Source organism: Excalfactoria chinensis, chromosome 8, assembly GCF_039878825.1.
Source record: "Excalfactoria chinensis isolate bCotChi1 chromosome 8, bCotChi1.hap2, whole genome shotgun sequence".
NCBI lineage: Eukaryota > Metazoa > Chordata > Aves > Galliformes > Phasianidae > Excalfactoria > Excalfactoria chinensis.
Window position 1 is genome coordinate 25696866 of NC_092832.1, and position 25101 is coordinate 25721966.

General features: G+C 44.1%; 1 protein-coding gene across 6 annotated transcripts in view; it reads left to right on the forward strand.

Annotated features, from left to right (window-relative positions):
• Nucleotides 1–25101, forward strand: part of PATJ (PATJ crumbs cell polarity complex component) — a 136608-nt gene that overhangs the window by 69889 nt on the left and 41618 nt on the right. For all 6 annotated transcript variants that reach the window (XM_072343695.1, XM_072343698.1, XM_072343696.1 and 3 more), the window contains exons 28-29: nucleotides 12913–13109; nucleotides 20303–20394. In XM_072343695.1, the coding sequence (XP_072199796.1) occupies nucleotides 12913–13109; nucleotides 20303–20394 (289 nt within the window). The remainder of the gene's footprint in view (nucleotides 1–12912; nucleotides 13110–20302; nucleotides 20395–25101) is intronic.

Sequence of the window (25101 nt, forward strand, 5' to 3'; positions counted from 1 at the left end):
TACTCTTCTGCCCATTCATCTGTGTGCATATAGTCCAGCACAGCACCAGCAGCCTCCGCTGTCCCCAGCAGCGATGTCTGAGCAGTGCAGATTTGGGAACTCCTGTTCCAGCAGTGAGTGTATTGCTGCCAGCTGACAGAGCTACCGGTGGGTCACGTGTGGGCTGAAAACATTCCTTGACCGCACTGTTTTGTGATTGCTCTGTCTACACCAAATGGTTTCAACTTCTTTTAATGCTTTACGTATTTTCAGATGTCTTTTCTTATCCCTTATCTGAAAACTAAGTGCATTAGCTATCACTTCTGTATAAATAGTTCATCTTTTATCTGAGAATTCAGACCCACCAGCTTAAGGAGTATTTTCTGACCTATAAATGTTAAATTTATGAACCAGGTGCTCAATAAATGAGGTGGGAAGTTGTCATTTCCATGGTGTGACGATCCTAGGAGTATTAAGAGATATTGAACGTAAGTTCTCATATCTGTAACACTCTGTTACTTAGAGTGGAACCACATACCTGAATTAGGAGTAATTGGGGGGAAATTCCATAGAGTATGTCAGCACAAGGCATTCGTTTGTGTCTGCGGGTGGAGTTCAGTGGTGCCTCTTTACACTATGAGAGCAGAGCTTTGACTCCATCCAAACGATTCTTAAAGGCACTGTGCTATTTGGTGTCCATCCCTCTTGGTGCTCTGGGAGCAGACAGCAAGCGGTAGCATTTGCTATACCTTCAAACAATATCAGAGTGTTCCTGTGCCATATATGCCTTCAAACCTGGGCATTTTTTCTGTGCTAAACTGTAAACTTTAATGCACGCTGTGTTCTGAACCAAAGAATACATTTCTTTCAGGTGTTCGGCAGTAAAGTTAATTTTAAATCGCATCAAGTCTGGCTGTAATTTCCTCCATTTTGTAGCCTGTTATTCTCTTAGGGATGCAGCAGGTTATTTGAGGATTATCACAGTATCGTTTTGTTGTGTATCATTAATGCGTTTGAATAGGCAATGCAGCAGTTTTAGAGCAAGACCTTGTTCCAGGATTGAGTTGTTAGGTGCAGAAGATGTGATTTTTGAAAAGCTGTTTCTCAAGGGAAGAAATCCATTAAGTGAACAGCCTGAGAGAGTAGCAAGCGAGGTGTCACCAGAGGGATGAGAGAAGAGCAGATGGGAAAGAAATGAGATGAGTCTGGGACTTGATGGACGAGGGAGCGAGGGGAGCTGTATGCAAGGATGAACACGGGCAGCAGAGGAGTGAAGGCCAAGGATGGTGTTGAATGGGATTTGGTGAGGCGTGGGGAGCAAAGCAAAGCCTTTCACTCACAGAATGTGGCAACCGTTCTTTGTGCATGCTGGAAGTACGTTGTGGTGTGGTGAGCTGGTGGGACCTGTGGTGGCACATGCTGGGAAGGGCAGGGCAAAGCAGCAGAACCCACTGCAGCTCTCGACATTGGGGCAAAGCCATTGTGCAGCCCTTCTACCAGCCCTGGCTGGGCTGGTGCTTCTGCTCCAGCACTATTGCCTGGTCCTGGGTGCCTGAGGACAGAGACCTGGGACAGTTGGATGCTGTCCACGGCAAGGAGCTGAGTGCAGTTGTGAAGAGTTTAATGAGTACTTCTGTGAGTGCTGCAGCTAATGAAGTTGGGTTCCTACAGGTGTGTGTCTCCTGCTCGGCTGACGCAGGTGTGTTGAGGGAGGTGTGAGCCCTGATTTAAGCTTTTCGTGCGGCTCGAGCGTTTCTAAGGGCTTTTGCTCGTGAATTCTGTGCTGCTTTAATAAAGTGTGATCTCACACTGAGGCCTTTCCCTCAGTCTGGGAATTTATCAGATTTTTTTCTCCTGCACAGATGCCTATTTTTGCAAACCTTTTATAGTACCTTTGAGACCTCTATTCCGCTATCAGGTCTGCATCAAACTGGCCAGCAGGTTCAAAAGTTCTGGGCTGGGATAGGAGCTTGGATGCACAGCTTTGCTTCAATAAGGAAGCAGAATAAAATGACTTACTGCCTTGGAATTTATATTTTACACTCTTAATTTATGTTATTAATAAACATTGGAGCGTAACCACTGGATTGCAGTTGGGAAGTCTTGCTGTCTGTTGCAGCTTGCTTAGCCTGTTGGCCGTCTTGGTTGGCCTTGTGTAGTGAGATACACAGAGCATCTTGATCCTTCTGGAGCCACAGTTTCTAGAGGTTAGATGGCCGTTTGAATTTTAAAATAAAAGCTTATTAAAGGCAGGATCCAGGGATTTCCAGCGTATAAAACTGACAGTCTATTCTTGAGGAGCAACACATGAAAGGCTCTGGATCATCCCTCTTTAGGCTAAACTTGCACGAAAGAAAACATCAGTTGAATATCAAGCTGAAAGAATTACAGTAAAAACCACCATATCCATTCCCTGGAGCATTTGTTTTTTAACTCACTCTCTCAGTTGATTTCCTTCTCCAGACAGAATCGGAAAAGTCTATTTAATATGGTGGAGTTTATCCCTTCAGCTCTTCCTCTTTGGATAAATCCTTGGAGATGGATTTAGTTTATTTTATGTTTTTTGGGGGGTTGTTTTTTCTTTTTGCCAGAAGAAAAAGAGAGTGCTTGGCAGCTTGGCATATTGCAAGTATTTTTTGCAAACACATAATCAATTTCCTGATTATAATTATGCTCATTTAAAAAATGCCCAAAGCTTAATGCATTAATATCTTTGTTTCATTAAATGCTTTGAAGTGAGGCTGTTTGTTACCTGTTGCCATATTTTTGGTACTGGAAAACCTGTTAAAACTCTCTGTTTGTGATTTCATTTTTCTTCTGCAGAGAACTGGAAGCCTTGCTCAGCATTGCTTATGTGAAATGTGCTATAAGCAAAGGTGTCTGATGGTAATCCTTCACTTAATTTCACCCCTTGATGGTGAGAAAAGAGGTCTGCTCCTTCAGAGAGGCTTAGAAATTTCAAGATAGTGTTTCTTATACAAAATACTGTCCTACTTGATCAAGTTACTGGCTTGTATGATGTCATAAACCGGATTAGCTGCTTGAAGAGACTCTCAGGACGGCTGATCAAAATAAGACACATGAGTTATTTGGGAAGAATATACAAGTGTGTCCTGATCTCACAGTGATGTCAGTTGGTGGGTTTTGCGTGGGGATGAATTATCTGTTCATCTGCCCAGGTCCCCTCACCTCTTAGAATTGTAGGAGTTGCTCTCTGTCACCAACACTCCGGCACATCGATCCCAGTTCTTACAGAGCTGATACTTTCTGTGGCAGAAAAATCTTGGTTAGCAGATTATATGCACTTATTTTCAGTTTATATCACGTAAGAGAATTTAAAATAATTCTAAGCAATAAAATCTTGCTTTCTCGGTTTAGTTGTTCAGCTATATTCAAAGTCATTGCCTTGTCATCCTTCTTTAATGCCCTGTTGTTTCTCAGTCTGAAGATCCTTGACATGAGACAATCTCACAACAGGCAAGTCGTGCTCCCACCCTCCCCAGCTGCTTCCCATGCTCTTCCCTTCCTCAGCCTGCCTGAGCTCTCTCATCCAGCAGAAAGCTTGCCCTGCAGTAGAGGAATGGTCTCTGGGTTACTGACCTGCACAGGCTCACAGAGGACAGAGGGTGTTCTCCTCCAGCTCTGCTTCACATGGGACTTCTCGTGGGTTAAACCCAAGCTTTAAAAATAAGATCGCTGTGCTTGGATGCCTTGCTTTCTTCTTCTCTACAAGGTTGGGAAAGGTCTTCACTTTGGTGTACAGCTTGTGCTGAGGCACCGACCGACTCAGCAATGAAGTGTGTGGGCTGAGCACAAAACAAGTGCTGGAAGCTGTGGGCTGTGTATGGGTTTTTCTACACAACACCTATGCCAGCTGAAGCTGGCTGAAAAGCAGCCAAAAAGTGTAAGTGGGGGCTTGCAGATTCCTTCCTCTGAAGCAGGAAGGGGGAGCAGGGGGCTGTGTTCAAGGTGGGAATTGCAGCCCAGCACTCGTGTTGGCCCAGCTTTGTAGCTCAGTGACTGGCTTGGGAAGGGGGTCCTGTGGAGCACAGCTTCCCCCAGGTTGAAGCTTCCCCAGGTTGAAGCACCTAGCTATGAGTCAGAAAACTCGCTCAGAGATGCAGTGTAGGTCTCTCTCTGCCTCCCTCATTTTGGACATGAAGCTTTGTGTAGTGAGCCAACAGTTGCCCGCTGCTGGCTCTACCGTTAGCTTGTGTATCTGTTTTACATGTAATGCTTTGATGAATACTTTAGATATCATAAACAGGATATACATGTAATAGCTACAGATATAGAAGATAAGAAAGACAAAGTAGAAGAATTGTTAGTGGGTATTTTTGTTAACAGAAGAGGTTTTAGAGTGAATTTATAGGTACATATTTATTTTGGTTTTAGACACAGAGCTGGAAGCCTCCAGCACTGCCAGGTGTTGCAGTCATTTTTCATTCTTCATTTTACCTCAGCAATCAAAGGCAAGTCATGACATTGGGAAACTCGGGATTATGCTTGAGAGAAAATCAAAACCTCCAAGCATTCCTTGATGTTGTAAAAAGCTTGAAAATGTAATTCAAGTGCAATTTGATAGCTCAAAAAAGACCCCAGGACCTAGAACCAACCCAGGCTTTCTCTTTCTAAATGTCTTGGCCCCATGTTTTTATCTAACACGTGGCTTCGTGGCTGCGTACCCAGGGCTGTTTGGTGCTGGGCTGGGTGTGCAGCACCCCAAAGCACAACACGAGGATGGCCTTTGGGGAACGACCTCTCAGCAGCAGAAGGAATGGGAGAACACGGATCCTGTGCAAAAGCATGGCAGGTCCTAAAATGCACCAAGTAAGTTTTAAATGGCAATGTCTAATCTATGATTATAGCTTAAACAACAATAAAATGTCTGGGAAACGTATGTGTGCACCTAGAGGGCTGGGGGAAATCTGGACCTAGAGCTGCCTGCAACAAAGCCCTGTTCTTTCTGTAGCTTATTCAACTAATTCAGTGGGAATAAAAAGAGCTTATCAAACTCGAACAACTTGTTAGAAACTGGAAAAGGATATTTTTCTTGCCCAGCCTGTGAATAAAACGAGGGGTGCGAAGTTGAGAATTGTCAGTTTGCAGATGATGGAAGTGTTTGTGGCTATGGTGCGTGAGGGCAGAACCTCCTCCATGGTCCCCGTGTGGAACTTTCCCTTAACAAGGTGTTGGTGAAGGCCCAAGGACAGACAAGAGGAAATCTGACAAACTGGGAATTAGGCTGTTTAGAAATGCTTTTGATCACCATACAGCCTTGGCTGCTCTCTGCTGTGAGCAACAATACTGTTGTTTAATATTCCAGCTTTAAATGAAGGCATACCATAGGAATAAAGATAGAAGTTTTCTTCTATTAGTCCTAATTGGCATATTTATATGTGATAATTTTGTTACAAAGCTATTGTTTGTGCGATTTCCTTTCCAATTCAAATATTATGTATCACGAGGAAAACTATCTAATATATAAGAAATGTTTTCAATATCTGACATAATGATAAATATTGAGCATTTCAACAGGCACACATGAAATGTTTGTTTCCTTAAGCACTTCCATAGTGTTTTATCCCCAGAGTTGGCCTAAGGGTGGAACACACTGTATGAATACCAGCTTTTATCAGAGGTAAATGGGTTTTAGTGGCAAGCAGCCGGTAACAATCAGCAAAATAGCTAAGGAGTAAATATATCTATTATATATATATATATATATATATATATATATATATAAGAACGTGTAAAATAGCTGATTGTCATCTCTCTTTCCTGGGCCTTCTTGATGTTAAGCCATTTTCCCTCCTGCACTTTCTGTCATAGCTATGTGGGTGTTTTCTAGGGCCTTCCAAATCTGGATGACTCATCTCACTTCAATATTTCCTAATTGTTGTCACAGCTTATTAATAAAACTTCTGCATAAGCAGACCTGGACCACTGTCACTTCTTCTTTAATATATAAGAATTGAATCCAGTCTTTGCCAGCTCAACGTGTCACTGCATTGCTTTGCTGTGATGCCAGCCTGTGCTGCAAGCCATCGTGTTGCTCTTCTCTCTGCCCTGCTCTTACCTCCAACACAGAACAGCTCCTCCATGGCATGATCTTCAGCCAGTTCAGCAAGCGTGGGTGGTGCTATGGCTTCTTACTGCAGTGTTTTCAGCTCGTTGGCTTCTGATCTGTTTCACCAGGGATTTTCTTTAGATCTTTGGGCCCATCAGTACAGGGGGTGTTCCCTGGTCAAAAAGCCTTTATTGCTACGTCCGAAAGCTTCTTGTTTTTTCCATCCTGTCTCCCTTTAGATGGAGGAGGTTCAGGTTCCTGTTGGAGGTTCAAGTGAGTCACTGTGCAAGAAATGTCTCAGCATCCTGGCTTTAGAGAGATGTTCTCTGCTTCCCTTTCCAGTTAGTTGGGGCTTTTCTGCCGATCCTTCATTAGGTAACAAACTTCCCATTTTTGACTGTACTCTGGTGCTGCTCGCTTTAATTAGGCTGGGTGCAGGAAGATACCGAGATAATAACTGTGCCACGGTCTTTTTGTGGGAGTATCATTATTTAAAGATAAAATACCATCAGCTCAGGTTACACTGCATTACTGTCAAGGGAGAGAGAATTTAAACGTTGCAATGATAATTTATGGATGTTGAGACCAAGCAAAGAGGTCATGGATTCAGAACTCACCCAGTACTCCCTGCTCAGTCCCAGGCATGTTTCATACTCCATAAGATGAACTAGCAGCTCTCAGATACACATAGAGAGAAGGGCCTGGGAGAACAGCAGGGCAAGGTGGGCCAGGGCAAGCCAGAAATTCTGCTCCTACCAGAAGGAGTTGGTGGGAAAAGAAATTGCTATCCCAATTGTGAGATTTTTTTTCCAAAATGTCCATGTGATTTAAATCACTGAAATGTCTTCTGCAGGGGAATCTGGGTTCTTGTGCATCATTCATCCTTACGGAGTGCTGACACTGCAGTGTAGCAGCCACAGTGCAGAGGTCAGGACAACGAGCCACCTGTTCTTAGAGCTGTTTTAGGTTTCCTTGGGCCTTTGCAGGTGGCAGTCAGTATCTCTCGGTGTCTTAGGTTGTGAAGATGTCTTAAGTTCCTGGTGCACTGAGTTGGGTCAGCTCAGCAGAGCAGGACCTGCTCTGTTCTTGTGTGTGGTACCATACCCATAGGTCAGCTGAGGAGCTGGCAGCTGTTGTATTGTGGCCTCATGGGAGTATACTGTATGGCAGAATGAAGAGTGATGTTACGCAGTACCATATTTTACTATGGGATTTTTTCAGTTGCCTCTTCAACAGCTGAAAACGAGTCTATGTCAGCTTTCTTTTGAGGCTCCCCCATTTTTCTGGATGCCACTGGTTTAAAGTCCCTCTGCCTTTTGTGGGTCTGAGCATCAACCTGTATGGTGTGATATATTTTTACACGTAACTGTTTGTATGCTCAAAGTGGGCTTTATCTAAGGAAAAATGCCACTGCTGCTATCTGTGTTTATTGCTATTTCTCTTCTATTCTGTTGACTGCATTTAAACACCAAGTGGCAGCGTGTGCTGAGACAACCAGCCCGTTCTGTCTCCTGTCTGGATGCTGGGTGTATCAGCCATGGAGCAGGGCATGAGATGCATGTGGGCAACCTGTGCCAGTCCTCTTCATCACAGGCTGTGAGTAGTGGGACCATCAGCTGGAGTCCAGTGCCAGTGCTCCACATGAGCGCCTGATTGCGAGATCGTGGCACCCAGAGATCGCTTCTGAGTAAACCCAAGTGCTTTGATGAGGGTTAATGTTTAATTTGCAAGGCAAATGAGTGGAAGTATTCTGTGCAGAGGACGGGAGATTCCCTTATAATTAGCAATTATTCGCATCAGGATGCTCTGCTTAGCACACGTTCACTAGATCATCTTTGATGCGTTCGAGGTCTCAGATCAGTACGAATAGGCTCGTTGTGTGCTTAACCAAAAAGACAGAAAAACATAAAATTTACTTTTCTCCCCCCTCAGAGATCCTAAATATTGTATAAAGAAACAGCAGCTTCCAGAAGAAGCTTTGGGTTTGAAATGGGGAAAAAGTAGGTGGCAAAACTCCATTTGTTTGCAACAATGACGTGAGATGGTGCAAGTAATGGAGATGCTCCATTGTGCTGTGGGCTGCAGCCGGGGCTGAGCACCACTTTTCTCTCCTGTTCTCTTGGCTGTTACAATTCCTGGATTGCAGGAGAGAAAAAACAATATATATATATATATATATCTGTTTCTAAATGTCACCTGCTGGTGGGAACCAAACAAAATGGTACTTGTTACAGGTTATGGAGGCCCGTTACACCTTTGTTCCTCAATTAGTTAGAAATGACTGGTGGGGTCTTCTCCCTTCTCTCATAGGAAGAGTGATGTGAGGGACAAGAGGGACAAGTTTTGTGACCACCTGCAAAGCTATTGCAAGCATTTGTATGGTGTGAAAGGAGCAAAGCAGATGGGAGCCTGAGCTGAAGGATGTTGTTGGAACATCCTTCCATTTAGATCTGCCAGTTTTGAATAGATCTGCCCTATTTTCCCCTCACATTCTGGTCATGGAGAGAGGACTGTGAGTGATTTTACAGAGTTTAAGAAAGCATTACAGAAATCATCTTCTGTCTGTCAGTTCGGAGCTTATGAAAACAGATGAGTGCATCACTTTTGAGATAAGGTTTGAAGAACTGTCTGCCTCCTTGGAGCTCAGTAGAGGGCTAGTGGGAAGATTAAAACAATAAGCTTATTATATTATTAGTAGTGGGAGAATTCTAAACCCCATTTGTTCAATTACGGTCCCTTAAAATATGCTTATTTAGGTTCTTGTAAATTGTAATCAGTAAATTAGACACGCTGCCCTCACAGCTTGAGGGTTAGCTTTCAAGGGACTTCCTACTTCTTTCTTTTTTTTTAATGTTTATAGTGAAATGAAGAAGGGAATTAGTTGTTTGATATGCAGAGCTGGCTCTGTTGGAGGATGCTGGCTGCATTCTGATGCCTATCTTTACTAAAGCAGAACCAGCAGCCGTGGTGCTGCAGCACTGCTGCCTCAGTCTGCGGCCGGGTTATGTGCTATGTGATAGAAGATGGTAGCTGAAACCATTACAATGAATGCAGGCTGTTAAATGAGACCGTGGTAAAGTCTCCGAAAGGCGGCATACGTCGCTAATAGTTATCTGAGGCAACACAAAAGGAATGGAAAATGCTCAGCATCACCTTTTATATACAAATCTCTCTGTCATTTCTTTTCGTGGTGCATCCCCCAGCCCCCCATTTCTTCCCCCTCTTCTTTGCCTGAGCAGGTTTAATATTGAGAGTTTGATACTAACACCAATCATCTGGCTGAGTCATCCAGAGCTGTTTCTTTTCCTCTTTTCACCTCTCTAGATGGACTCTAATTTGCATCATGCAGAGGCACCGTTTGCAAAAGAACTCTCTTTCAGCTCATTTAGCAGAAGATTTCGGCAGGTTTGGGCAACAGGCTCCTCAGCCTTCTGCAATGCTTTGTATGTCTTTGCAATTTAAAGAGCCTCTTGCCTTCCTGGGAAGCTGGGTCTGTTTTTTTTCAGCACAGATAAAACGTGCATTTGTTGCAGTACTAGATCATGCAAACTGCAATATCCTGGCCATACCTTCCCCATTTATTTCTTCTATCTCTCCATTTAATATAGTAGGAATAGTGGCTGAATCGGGGAAACATATGCAGCAGCATAACAGTATATTGTTTGAAAGCAGTTGTCTTCCATTTCCAGGGCTTCTCTTTGGAAATGTAATTGTCTGCTAATGGAACTGGGGAATGTTATTGTGGGAGTGATGGCTGCAGTGTGCCTGTGCTTTTAGTTCTCATCACGTCTGCACAGTATTTCTGAAGTAACAGGATCCAACCATGGCTGGTTAAATACGGGTGCTGTGTTTGCAGAAGTTGTGATAGTTGTGTTGTCGCCGATGGTGGAAACCGCTCGGCGCAGCGCCGGCACAAAGCACTGCGTCCCATGTGTACAGCAGTAACAACAGAATTACAATTGCCTCGTGTAAGGGATCTGGTAATGAAGGCAGATAATGGGATTCTTTGCAAAAGCAGATGCTAACTGGCTCCCCAGTGCTAGGCAGAGAGCTGGAAAGCAATACCAGCTGGAAGGGGGGGTGCAGCTGAAAAAGGCATTAAAGAGAAGATGCCTTAGATGCACGTTTGTTTAAGCAGTAAATACTTGTTTTAAATAATCTTATGAGATTCTTATTAAGAGGCAAACTGGGAATGTGATTCCAGCATGATAGAAGTCAGCTGGGTGCCCAAAGGAGATCTGTATGCAGACTGGATGAGCATTGCTACGGCGGTGCTGGGAGCAGACCCTGCTGCTGCTTGAGGATGGGACAGCTTGCCCAGAGCAGGGAGATCTGGCTCTAGAGGTGGAGTGACCCTTCTTGTCCCTGCTCGTCACCGTGTGCACGCCTGCGGTGTCTCCTGTGATGCTGGGCATCGTGCCCTCCTGCCAGGCTGGCAGCAGGATGCAGAGGGGGACTGCTGGCAGCTGGAGTGCTGATCTGGGTGCCAGCCCAGACACATGCAGGCACATCAGGGCCTTCCCAAGCAGTTGCCCTGCCTACTACTTTTTGGAGAACTAAAGCTCACTTAGTGCTAGGATGGAGGAGGAATGTACATGTACTTCTGAGCCGCTGGCATTTTTCCCAAGTGGGAAGACAGACTGTGCCACCCAGCAGAGGAAGCCCTGCAGAGCTGACAGGTGCATTATGCTTCTCTGACAGTGTATTTGTAGAATCTTGCTGTGCTCTGAGCAAATGGGATTGAGATGTGCTGCCCACGGAAAACAAGCAGCGAGGGCAATGGTCAGCAGCATCCTTCTCTTGTCCATGGAAGTGAGTTCTCCAAGAAAACTTAGTTCTGCTGCTGTCCTCTTCTTATGACTGGGAAACAGCCTGGGTTGCTGCCCAGCTGTGGTAGGTAGGAAGCAGCTGGGTGGCCATCAGGGCTGGGCTTGGCTTAATGGCAACAGAAGGTGAAACTGGTGGTGACAACAGAACGTGCGTGGCTCTGCTCACATCTGCTGCACTTCCACCAGCATCATTTTGAGACCTTCCTCACTTGCTGCTTTCAGACAGGAGGCATCCTGCATTCCAAGCAGGAAAATAATACTTTCAAAATGCGAGTAGCAAATCACTCCCCTAATTACATTTCGACCCCATTAGTTCGGAAATATATTAAAGAGCCACGCAGCTGCACAGGTTACTGTTTAATGCAGTTCTATGAACTTTTGGCATATAATTGATAGTAACAAGCGGGGTTTCTAATTTGTTATGATATTCTGATTTTGTGCAGACCTCTGTAGGGCTTTACAAGTTCAGCTCTCCGGGGATAATGTCTAACCCTTAGCACATGCCTCCCAGGCTTTTAGGCTCAGGCCACCGGGGTTTTGAGCAAGGCAGGAAGATGCCCATAAATACAGCAGCAGGAGAGTTGTTTTTTTGCCATACTGCCTAGAGCATGGGGGATGCCCTGCAGTGCAAATGAGCTCGAGATGGGAGCGTGTTCCTCTGTCTCTGCTGAACTGGAAGGGCTGCTGAAGCTGGAAATCATCTGAAAGGATCCTGAGAGCAGAGCTGGGATGGCACGGTCACCCAGCAGCCTGCAGACGGGCTGTGTTGTGCTCTCCTCCACTTTATCCTCTTTCTTCCAGCTTTTGTTCACTTTGGGATGCTTCCCTCTCACCTTCCCCAGCTCCTTCCCCTCTTCTGTGTTGTCATGGAAACGTGCTTAAATCGTGCTATCGAAACGTGCTTCCCTGCGGTGGAATGGTAATAGCTAATATTGGTCTTGCAGCTGCTGACTCAGGGATATGGCTGGGCATGTAATATCTCTTCTAGCTCTCCTTAATGCATAATGCAGCAGTTTCTTTCACCTTGGGCTTCATACTGAAGGTGATCCCCAGTCACAGCAAAACACAGAGATCTGCATTTATAAAGCATGGCCCCAGCCATAAGGTGGGATGCAGCTGGGGCTGGGGAGCTGGCTTTCAGAGCTGCAGAGGATGATCAGACAGACAAAAAATGACCCTTGCTGTGTGTGTAAGCACAAGTAACAAATGTTTGTCTGCCAGCGCTGAAAAGGGAAGACATTCAAGTTGAACTGTCAGCAAACTTGGTTCCACAGGCGCACATCGTGCTTCAAATAACTTTGTGAATGTATTGCATTCTGTCACAGAAATGGTTGAAATGTAGGTGAAAGACAAGTAACTGCCTTAGTATCATTTAAAAACATAATCATTCATGGGGCATTGCCACTGACATCTGCTTTGAGTAATTATCTGCGCAGCAGCACATAAAGGTAAGCAGAGCATTGTGAGCGTATTCCTGAACCACCAGGAAGAAGCACAACAGAAGGCTGTATTTTGAGATGTGACTTTGCAGCATGTCTGTAATGGAGGCTTTTCAGCTGCCTGCACTGCTTAATTAACCAGCTGCAACTTTGAGAGTTGCCTGAAATTGATAGTTTTTATAAGGTAAATTTGGGGATTCCTTCATTTCCCCTCTTTTCAAAACATTCTTATTTCAGAAGCAGCCTGTTGTATAAATTAAGTAGTGCAGTTCTCATGTTTGGCAGTGTTCTTTGGCAGTGTTCTTTGGCAGTATTGGTGATACAGAGACAACTGGGTGGTTTGCTATAGTCCATAGTCACACAGGTTAAAGATGAGCAACTAAAAGCAGCCTGTTGTCCCTCTTTGTGACATGAGCTGTGAAGGGAACACAGGGGTTATGTACATCGTATGTCATTTCATATTCTGTGCTGGAAAAGACCTCTTAAAATACAGATATTGAGAAGCCATCTATTTCTAGCATGTTTTTGTGCGCCCTTGAGCATCTACATGTGAGTTATTTTGTCTTTGTAACTTCATGTTTCTTGGCCTTTGCAGAAAAGATCAGGCAACGATATGCAGATCTACCAGGAGAGCTGCACATTATTGAGCTTGAGAAAGACAAAAATGGGCTTGGGCTGAGCCTTGCTGGCAACAAAGACCGTTCTCGCATGAGCATCTTCGTAGTTGGTATCAATCCAGATGGACCTGCAGGACGGGATGGAAGGATGCATATTGGTGATGAGCTTCTAGAGGTGAGTGTTTCTTTTAACTATTAAATAAGGTTCATATGGCAAGAGGGAGAGGCATATGTGAGACTATCATTTGAACCTTAAATAAAGAAGTAAAGCCTGTGAGTGGAATTAGGTGGCTGAGGGAAGGAACAGCACTGATTTATGCCAACTGAGAACTTGGCCTTTGGCAGGTAAATGTGTTCTCAGCAAAACAAAAATCATTGGCCTGTGAAAACTAATGTCTTGTCAGCGAGGTCTGTGCTCTCAGCATGTTCACAAGCTACGCACGGTGAGGGACTGTTGAAAGGCAGGCAGAGAATAGTAAATCTGTCCTTGTAGTGCCTGTGTGGTTTTGCAAGAAAATTCACACCTTACGTTTAAAAAACAGAACAAAAATCTGAACGCCCTCAAAGTTACCGTGTGTATTTTTACAGATGACAGGGATATCCCCCATTCTGAAAATAAGATGAAATCTCACTCTGTAATCTGTTTCGTTCTGGTGTAACTTAGAATACTTATTTTCTTTAGTCACATCTGACGCAAGATCACCTGCAAAAATCTGTCTCCTTTTTTTGCTCCTTCCGTCATTTTGGATGGATTTCCCTTACCTCGTGATTTTTGGCTGCTGCAAAACAACGCTTTTCTGCAGTACCTGCAGTGGTTTCCTGGATCATGATTGCTTCAGCAGCTTAAAAAGTTAACCATCATTGGGGATCCTTCCTTTCTAAGGAAGCCTTCTCTGAAGAGCAGGTATATGGTGGCCTGCTGCTATCCATGGGTGGTGATTTCTGATCTTTCAGCAACTCACTGTGGCATCAGAGAACCAACAATTTCCTCGCATTTCGTGTCTTGAGAAAAAGCAATTGGAATGCCTGGGGATACCTCGAGAGCAATCAGAAATCTCTAAGCATTTGTCGTTTTCCAGCAGTTCTATAATTATGGGTTTTCAATACACATGGTTCAAGAAAGGCTTGTCTTGCTATAATAGCAACATCTGAGGTTTATTTTCTTTTCAAGTGTGATGAATGGCGTGCAGGTCTGTACCTTGCTAAAGCAGTGCAGGTAAATGACTTTCTCCTTCAAATCAGTTTTCTTTCCCTGGTGCCTGATTCTAATAGTTGGAAAAAGTCAAATTGTTGAATTCTGGGTGTACAGCAATTGGAAGGCACCGCTTTGCTCTGCGTATGCCATAGAAGAGGTAGTTAAGGAAAGACATGAATGAGCTTTTCATATCGATGCACTTCCTTACAAAGAAGGATCCACAGAGGTTTCCTTATATCTCATGAGCTATTCCTCGTGGCGTGTTTGATCTCATGTTAAATATTGCTGTGCTTGAAAGATGCACCATCTGTGATTAATCACATGTACCTCGAGGCTCAGTATTTACATGCGTGAGCCATGTTGTGAGTAGCATTTCCAAAAGCACTGCATTGCCCTCCTTCCTTTTCCTTGCCAAGATGGAGATAAAATGTTGTTTTTCTTCCGTAGGAAAAGAAAAAAGAGAGACATTTGCTGTCTCATTTCAAATAAACCGCAGTTCAAAGTTTCAGTAACTGCCTCTCTCAGTGAACTTTGCCATCAAATGGGAGGTGTGTCACTGGTGGGCAGAAGTGCGGTTAGTTGTGTGAAAGGATGTGGTGATCTCATTCTGGTCCCTGGTGGGTACGTATCCCGTGGCAAAACATCCTGCACTACAAAGAAAAGAGCTGCGCATTACTCATGTGCAGACGTCTTGTGTTCACACCGGTGGTCAATCGTTCACGGCTCTGTTTTTTTGCCCTTTAAAAGCATTTCAGTGTTATATGTGAGCAGCGTTGAAATGAAACTAGCGGGCGTTTACACTGGCAGAGTCTGTGTTAATAACTATTGGGTTCAATGACCATTTCAGTCACCATTAGGAATACCTGAGAAGTCTATGCATTGCTGAGGTAGGAATGTGGCTTTGGGCTTCTTCCTTGCCGGCAGTGCAGGGGTTGTGGCTTCACTTGCAGCATCAGTTAAAACAACAAAGAGTGTTAGAAGAGCACTAATGGTAAACGGAAGCATTGACAAGGTAGGAGAGGTGACACATCCAGGTTGTTTGGGTTTCTCCAGCTAAGGCTTAGAGTTAGGCTATGAGTACAGTCTTTAGGTGCTGAAATGTTCCTATGGTTCCTTGCCTGTTGCTGGAGAAGCAAATTCTGTTCCTTGGGGTGGTGCTTCCCTGCATGGCTCTGCCTGCAGGCTGACTGTTGTCTTCTGATAGAAAGCTTTGGGGCTTGGCAAGCACTTGGTAGCATTTAAAGACATTTTCCCCCAAATTGTCATCTGTTTGTCAGCAGGCAGACACCCCTCTACTCTTTTCCAGTGGTATGCTTTAAATATCCTTATAGCTGCACCTCAGATTGCACATCAGTTTTGAGTCTCAAGTGATGTACTTTGGGTGGCTGTGCCATTGGAGGGAGATGGTGCTATCATTCTCTCCTGCCCTTCATGGAGAAAACGTAGTCAGGGCAGAATTTGCACCCTGCACAGAGTAATATATTTTTAACATGATGCAAGTTGTGCTGATCTGGTTTTTTTCCAAGCAGAGATGCCATCTGCAATGCCCCTGCCTGGCCTGCAGCTCATGCAGGTGTCTGCACTGCGTGCTGCCTTGGGGTGCTGAGCCCTTCTGCTCTGAGTGCTGCAGGCTCTGCCCTTCTGCTTCATGTTATTCACTCTGAATAATCCACCCTAGGACTGTTGTCATCATTGTCGTTCAACGTCAACTGTGTTCTATTAACAGAGCAACCTGCGTGGAGCCTTGTTGTGCTGAGTTACCAATGTTGGGATTCTCTGCCTCCCTCCTGGCCCTGCTTATTTTGCTGGAATGGGTCAGCAGACAGGAGGAAGCAGTTCTGGTTGTGTAGCACAAGGAGGATGCAGCACTTCTGAAAGGAGCCACCTTCAGGCAGCTGTGCTTGAGGCAATTCATGGTAGTGCTGTGTTGGTGGTACCTCAAAGCCAGAGGGATTTCAGGCTGGATGATTCTCCTGGGATTCTGTTTTAAGAATCTTAGATAAATGGAAGTGATGCTAAAATAACACATCAGATATGTCAGTATTTTGCCCAAACAAATGAGCTGTCCAGCCAAAGCCATGTCACTTCTGTCTTAGAATGGGGGCAGGTTGGTGTTTTACTCTCTTCATTTGCTGTGGGGTTTGTAATTACTTTGGTTTGGGCCAAGCAGCACCATCTGTCAAAAGCAGCAATAACTGAATATGGGAAGAATTAACTCTCCCATAAGAAAAGCCCTGAATGATTAACTCAAGTGGTGACCTTCTAAATTCCTACTTACAGGACAGCACTCACAACTCCTGTTCCTGTTCTCTGATTTGTTTCCTGAAGGTAACAGCAGAACAATAGCATCATCTTGGCCTTTTGTATCAGGATGCCACTGCTTTTCACAAGAGCTTTGCATCTAGGCTATCAGTGGAGGTTAGTGCTGCAAGGCAACTGTTGATGCTGAATGGTGAAGCTCCCTGGTCAGAGGTAACCCCCCCCCAGGTTTGTGTTCCCCTCCCAGGAGAAATCTGGGAAAGAGAAAGGAATTCATGTTCCAAACAGCATTTTTCCTTTCCACTGTTTCCCTCCTGCCTATTGCTTTGGGTTTGGGTGTATTTGATAAGAAGCTTTTGGAAATTATTCCTGTTGTTTCAGAGAACCTGATTAAATCTCAGAATGTTTCGATTCCTGTGGTTAGAGGGAATCTCATGCCTTGTTACAAAGGAATCATAATTCCAGGAGGCTGCGCCAGTTCCTTTGCTGGCTTTGGGATATTGTCTGACTTGAATTTCATAAAAATCTGATGATACCCGTTTTATTGGTTTTCATTACTGCCACATAGTAAAAAACAGTGCTCTTTTTAAAACACCCATATTTAATGTTTCTCCTCTATAAAATTTGAGAAGCAAACAATTGGGCTTTTTTAAATGTCTTTCTCTTAAATTGGAAGTTCAGATTTCTTGGTGTTTGTGTGTGAAACTGTAAAACAAAGCTGTATGCATGGGATATGTGATAAAAACCCACTGTAGGCCTGTGCTGGGCTTATCAGGGATGGAACTTAATTCTGACCTTGTATCTGTAGTGCGCTCATGGATTTCTCTCTGCTCTTCTGTCTTTCCATGAAGTTACGTAAAGAGGCACTTAACGAGGAGTTGAGGCTTAGATCTGTTTGTTCCTTTTCATAGAATCATATCCCAAGTTGGAAGGGACCCATAAAAGATCATCAAGTCCAACCTCTTTCATAGAACCATAGAATGCTCGGGTTGGAAGGGACCCCAGGGATTATCAAGTTCCAACCCCCCATCACAGGCAGGACCACCAACCTCCATATCTGGTCTAACACCAGGCTGTCCAGGGCCCCATCCAACCTGGTCCTGAACACCTCCAGGGATGGGGCATCCACAGTCTCTCTGGGCAGCAGTTGCAGCACTTCACCACTATCAGTCAAAAACTCATCCAACATCCAATCTAAATCTCCTATCCCCTAGTTTGAAACCATTTGCCTTTGTCCTGTCACTGTCTATCTGCATAAAAAGTTGTTTTCTCTCACGTTTATAAGCTCCCTTTAAATATTGTAAGGCCACAATGAGGTGTCCCCACAGCTTTCTCTTCTGTTCGGTCAAACCTTTGTTATTCTTTTCTAATCTTAAAGAGAGAAGTGAAGCTCAGACAGATGGCATTTGACTCTTTGGTTGGTTCTTTATTTAATTTGAAAGATTAAAATGGTGCTGCTGCTGAAATCCTGGATGCTCCCTTTTTGTTTTATTTTTTATTGCTTTTGTGCTTTGCTCTTCATTGTGGTATCTGAATCTGGAGTATCACTGATTTACTTTGCAAAAGAAAGTGACCTTTTTACGAATATATGTATATATATATGTGTGTGTGTATATATATACATATATATGCATTTATATAACAAATCTTGGCTGTAATAGCTGTGTGGAACAGTCCAAAACCTTGCGGAGATATATTACTTTGATTACCCCTTCATTTTGGTATAATTAAATAATTATAACTTACAGACCTAGCTCAGAGCTAATTAAATTTTGGACTATTTGATATATCTACTGAATAGCATTAATTTAGCCGGAGTAAAGACTATAAATTTTCATCGAAGAAGCCTGCTGTTTCAATAAATTGATGGTAATGTAACTAAATACAAACAATTAGTAAGGCATCCAGCATTCCCAGCAAATAACTTCTTAGGGGGACTTGGAGAAATGACATAACTAAACATGCAGGAAGGTGAAGCTCAGCCTGAGTTTCCTTTGTGCCCCAGGTCCTGAGCCGGACACGGGCTGGAAATTGTTTGCAGGTCAGTCTATGTGAATAATCAAGCACTGGGGATACGATTCTTGTGCTCATGTTGGTTATTGAACTGCTGACACAAGGCTGCAAGGCTGGCGGGTTGTTTCTTCATTGGGTAAAAAATTCTTCTAAGAACACAAAGCCTAAATCCAACACAAACATTTCCAGTAATGAGAAGCCCTGCTGTAATCACTGGTAAATTGTTCCTGGGGTCCATTATCCTTATTGTTTTAAGCAGCATTGGTGTATCAAATGTGAATGTAAATATTATGTTGTAAAGGAAGAGTGGGAGGAAAAGACAAAGGGTTCCCATGGAGCGGGCTGCTTGCTTTGGGGGGTGTGGGATTGCTGCAGCACCGAGGTGCACTAATCCGATCAAGATGCTCCCAGTGAGGTTTTTTGACAGCTACATGATATATGCTACTCATCTCAGTGTCATCTTTTGTCTCTTCTTAAACAAAACAGAAATGTGGACTTGGATTAGTTTCCGTATTCATATTGTTTTCTTCTTCATCTGTGACAGAATAGCTGCTCGTGTAAAGAAATGCTTTGCCTTGAGTTTGGTAGCAAGCAGGTAAAAATTGTTCTTCCACAGAGCGGAGTTACCTTTATGTTTATTCCAGTCTGAGTTATCAGTGTTGGAGACTGATCCATTCATCCTCACCTGCCTGCGTGTTTGGTTCAGCTTAGTTCTAAACCTGAAAACCATCAGGATGTTTGAGGGTTTTGTCAGCCTCCTTGACGCAGCCTTCTTTTTGCCATGGTGCTCGGCACAGCTTTTCCTTCATTTACATTTGGTGTGGTACATCTGGCTGCCTGCTGCTCTTGCTTACAGCCTTTGTGGCTGCACTTTGCCATCAGGTCAGCACCTTCAGAGTGCCAGCAGGCAGGGACAGGAGGGGGCTGGGACATGGGGGTGCACCAAGCTGCTGGGAGGTTAATGAAACACTTCAAATGTTACACCACAGGCGATCTTTGAGATAGGATACCAAGTATGCTTTCGGTTCATCTTGGAGCTGCCATTGTGATTGTCAAGGTGCCACTTGCCGAGCTTGGCAATGGAAGACAGCAGGCACCTTATTTGTCTCAAATTGGGAAAGGGCTTCTGTTCTCCTGCAGACAGAAGAGTCCTGAAGGCCGTAGGAGGTGTTGATGGCTGTGGGGGTGTTGAAGGCCATGCTGTTTCCCCATGAAAACTACAGGATTGGCTCACACTTGGAAGTGACATCCAAAGCAGTACGTGGTGTTTGTTGCAGTGGTTAGGTGTTGGATTGTTCACAGCAAAAGTAACGTGGTCGATTCTGAAACTGTCCTTTCTGTCTCATCTAACTCCTGACCTGCTGGTTACCAGTAGGTGAGGTCACTAATAGCATTAAATTAGCTCTGCACTGGTTGCTCTTTTATATCAGTGGAACACTTTGCTGCTAATACAGTGGTTTCTCCTTTGGTTATATTGGAGTCAATTATGTTGAAAATGTAATATCTTAAAAATCAGTTCTGCAATTCTATGGTCCATCCTGGAATCAGCAGGAGAAGGAGGTTGAGCTTGAAATCTAACAAGTGCCTGTCTTTCAAAAGGAACGATGAGAAGCCTGATGAGAAGGTGTTAGTGTTGCTTCTGAGCTGCAGATTCCTCCTCCTGTGGCTGACTGATGGTGACAGCCATTGTTGTTTGCTTGTCCTATGGTGTTTCTGCAGCAGAGCTGTGGCCAAAAGGGGCTTTTAGTGCCTCAACATCAGTGTTTCTGTCTCACCAGCACTATGCAGATAGGTTTATGTACCGGTACCTCCTTGTCCTGTGCCTTGGTGGTGTAAATTATAACAATGCGTGCTTCTTTAGGAACTCCATTTACATGAAACTTTTTGTTTCCTCTGAACAGATAAACAATCAGATATTGTATGGAAGAAGTCATCAGAATGCTTCTGCAATAATTAAGACTGCCCCGTCAAAAGTCAAGCTAGTCTTCATACGGTAAGAACAGTTCTCATCAAAGCATTTGTTCATACTTTAGCATATTCTGTTACTTATCTGCACAGCTTTTCCTTAACTATTCATCTCAGGGCTGCTGAAGGTCCAACGTTAATATATTGGACCTTCATGAATGCCTCTGTTCCAGCAGTGGCTTCTATTGGCACTATCAACCATTCCAGTTTATTAATGTGGTCTTCTCACCAGTGTATGCATCATATTTGATATTGTTTTATATCCTTTGCTCATACTCAGCTTACCTGTGAACAATGTAATAATCTGTGGATGAATGCATATAAATGTGTACATTTACTCGCATGGCTCTGTCTGGTACAGCATACACAGAAATGATGGAAGAGCAGCATTAGCTCGGTGAAGAATGAGTTGCTATACTTGGCAGCACACAGGATCTAGAGGAGATTAATGGTCTTGCCTGCAGCTCCCGTGTTACTTTCCCCAGCTATTGAAAATTAAATGTCATGTACAACAACTCACTCACCATTACTTAATTGCATATGGAAAATGTGTCTGGTACGGAACCTCCAGAGGCAGAAGCAGAACGTATGAAACCAAAACCCAGGGCTCAATTTAGTGCTGTCAGGCAGCACTGGGAGTGTGGGCTTCTGGTGAGCCTGCCCTGCTGCCCCGAGCAGCAGCTGCCTGCTGAGGGCCAGGCTCTGCAGGGCTGCAGCAGGGCGTGCTCATTAACTCGAGTCTCCCATGGATACGGAAAGAAGTGAAAACAATGTCAGTTGTATCCGTATTTCCCCTTTTCCAAGTTCTGTATGTAGAAGTGAATTGCAAGGCAAAAAGTTGTTGTGACAGCCATAATTAATAGACACTGGAAATACCATTGAATAATTCTTGTCGCTCCCCCTGGGGCTTTACAAAAATTGTCATACATGCTGCTGTTGAGGTTATGAGCTTGTCTTTACACTTACAAAGAGCGTGCATCTTGTCCCTGCTCTCTGCCTTGCACTGGAGCACACTGACAACTGACAAGCCTGCTCACTTGACCCCAGCAGCCATTCAAACAGCAGCGAAAGGAAATTCTCCCTGTGAGAGAACATTGCTGGTAACTGGAGCTCTGTCCAGAATGCAAGGAAAAATGGTGCTTTTAGTAAGAGGGGGGTATCAAAGTTTCAGCAGAGCTAACTTGTCTCTCTTAAAAATGAAGTTCAAGGAGAGAGCACTTGTCTTGTGAATATATTTCACGAGCCTCGATGCTTCCAATTCCTACACTCTAGACCTCAAAGTGAATGGATGTGATCGAATACAAAAACACAAGGCTGTGCCAATTGCATAAGTCTTGCCCTGGGTGCAGTTTGGTAGAGGTTTTTGCTTGCTTCATCAAACCATTTTAAAACTACAATCTAAAATGGAGGTACTGAAATGCCACTGCTTAATGTGCTGTGGTGCCAGCTCTACTAAACGTGAGGAGCTGCAGGCATCTTGGGTCTCCATCCATCTCTCCCATGTGTGCGTGCTGGAGCTTTCCAGATGAAAGCGGAGCGCTGAGAGCAGCCGGCTGAGAGCATTCCTGGTCACTTTGCTGCTTGGCTGGATTCAGATGTGTTCCCCTCAGCTTTAATGATGTGGAAAGAGCAGGATACCGTTACGTTTGTTACAAGGAGGAGCCCTTGCGGCAGAAGTAATACTTTCTTCCTCTTGAGTGCTGTTACTGATTCCTCTTCCTTGTAAAGGTAGAAGGCCCGTAACGTTATGGAGCTAAGCTGCATCCTGGAGCACATGTGAGTGGATGCCACAGCTCACCATAGCAAAGTGATGCGTGCTGCTGGAATTAACATGGAGTTGGATCTTCATGAAGATACTCATATTCTGATTTCAACAACATAAGGCCCGAGTAGATCAGTTTTCCATAAACTCTTTATTTTGCAGGTTAAAAAGTTCCTGCATGCTTGAGAGAGCTGATCTGAGGCATGAAAGCAAAACTGGTGGGACTCCTGGACTATCTAATACTAAAAAGTGTTTTCTCTCATACCCCGGGGCCTTACTTTCTTCAAACGAAGGATGTTCTGTGATAAGCAATTTGCTGCTTTGCTTTGAAGCAGGAAACTGTGTCAGGAGTTTCCTATTCCTGATGTTTTGGTTCACTTGCAGGGCAGGGGGATGTTTCCACCAAGTCCTTAATCAGTTACAAAAGAAGCCCAGAAAGTTCTATGGTAAATGTAATACATGTCATTGACTAGGTTGTGCTGGAGATGCAGGGAGGGAGGAGACGATGACAGGCATGGAAGATGGGTGTCCTCAATCTTTATGACCGTCTACTAAAAACCTAAGAGCAGTCTGCACTGCAGAAGTCTTTACACATTTGTTTTTATACCCAGGTGGTGTTACGGTTTTATTCCCACTCCTGAATTTTTTGCTGATGAAACAGTGCAGGAGTGTTGTGAGAATCACAGCCATCCCTTTATATATTTCAGGGTTTCTCACTCTGCTTTATGAGCATCCTTTCCTCAATTAAACTGACAGTGATTATTTAAAGGAGTTGATTTTGGCCAGATTCCAAAATATAGGTCTTAACACAGCACCGGTTCCCAGAGGTCTCATTAATTACATAAGCTTGTAATAGCATCTAAAGGATCTGCAGTTAGTCACTTTCCCCCTCTTTTTAAGATTCAGTGCATCTCATGCTTCATAGCCTTCTACAGGAACAAGTTCAAGATGTTTAAGGTGCTCGCCCCATCTGACAGCCAAACCAGTGGCCCAGGCACTGCATGGTCTTTGTGTGGTGAAACAGCTCTGTTCAGGGGTTTGTTCTGACCCAGTGGCATTTCTGACCACAGTCACTATGTTAACTTCCGTGCTCCTGTGGCAAATGCAGTTTGAAGCCATCTCACAGAGACTTGCCTTGTGTAGGAGTCTCAATGCCCTACCTCCCAAAACAGAATGGGTTTTGTGTCCTTTGGATTTTTGGTTCACGCTTTAAATGTTCATCCATTTAAGATGCAAAATAAAACCATAAGATTTTGCATTTGGAGAAGGAAAAACGGTTTATATCAGAAAGTTCTTCTGCAGTGAGGATTCTATGATTCAGCAAACTCAGTGTTTTGTCCTCAAATGAAGATGGAGAACCTGAATGCAAGAATTACAAATATATGTGTTCTTCCAGTGAGCAAATAAACTTGAATTTGGCTGAGTCTGTGGCTGCAGGTTGTCGCCTTTAGAAGGAAAGCTTTCTGCAGTGCTCCATAGGCGGCTCCAGCTGTGTGTGACATCCTCCAAGTGCCAGGCAGCTCCATCAGGTGGCTCGGCATTGCTGCTCTGCTGAGCTGGATCCTCACCGTGTCACTTCAGTTGAGCCATCCCATTAGGTCCATGTTTGCATGCTGATCTCCTTGGGTGTTTTATGTGCCAGGCATTTGTGATGGTTAATAACAGTATTTGTCTTTGCTTAAGCTGCACGTCTCCCCATTTAGCAGAGGTACAGTGAGGTGGAGCAAAACTTGAGTTCTTGGGCAGTGAGGATGGACAAAGAATGCTCAGGCGTTCCACTTAGACTTGGAAGGAAAAGAAATGCAGTGAGATAGAGCAGTTCAAGCAAGTGAATCTGTAAGTGTAGGAGCTCTGTAACCTTTAAAGGGCCTTTGCTACTCATGCCCTGCTTTCTTGGTGCCTGTGACCTTTTGCTATGAGGAAAGCTGTGCGTTCCTGTGTTAATGGTGCTGGGAACTCATCCTCCAGCCAGGTCTCATCCCCATTGTCACTCAGAGGCCCATCCTCAGAGGTTAGAAGCAATGGAAGCATCTGTGGGAGGAGTGCTGAGTTCCATCCCCATTTGATTTACATAGAGGTGGTGAAATACAAACAGCTGTAGGGGAGGGCTGCTGCCCAGTGCTTTGTACAAACCAGGGTGAGGGCAGGATGAGAGCAGGGGATGTTTATTGTTTCTGCAGATAACGGAGGGGAACGCCTGAGCAGCAGCTCTTGGCAAATATATCAAATGTTCTTTTTGCAGTTACTGTAATTTGAATGTGATGCTCAGACATCTGAGCTGTCTGCTCCAGCATCAAAAGGGAGCGGTCGCTCCTTCTAGTTGTAAATAAATTCATGTTTTAGTTGAGGACACTTAGGGAAGTGGAGAGCAGAAAGAGCAATTTATTATTAGCTCCGTCGCTTTAAAACGCATTCACTCTTTGATTCAGCTTTGAAGCATTCTCCTTTGAAGCAGCATTAAAGTATTTAAATATGAAGGAGCCCTAGCAGGGGGAGATTACAAGTTGAGACATTTTGTAACCTCGTGCTTTTTTTTGATTTTTTGTTGGTTTTTCTTTCTTTCTTCCTCCAGGGGAACGATGACTGTAAGGGGTTTTGTTATTGCTTGGAATAGAATTGGCCATCCGCTTCAAGCTGCATAAAAATGTTATCCCGGCACCGAGGGGGGGGAGGGAAGAAAAACATGTTGTGTGTATATACCAAATAGAAACTATTTTGTATTGATTACATCTTCCTTTGTCATGCAGATCGTGAAGCTTACGTGCAATAATTCTTAGAATGCTGCTTCTCACAAAGGTTTTATAGTACCTTGCTATTTCCAGGCTTGCTGCTAATTGCAAGTTGCGTAGCCCATGTTGTATGCTGGGGAAGTGCTGGTTTCCCCAGTTTGTGCTCCAAATAAAGTGTCAGAAAATTTTGTGCAGTTCAATAATTGCTTGGTCTCAGAGACACCTTACATTTGCTGATTTATTC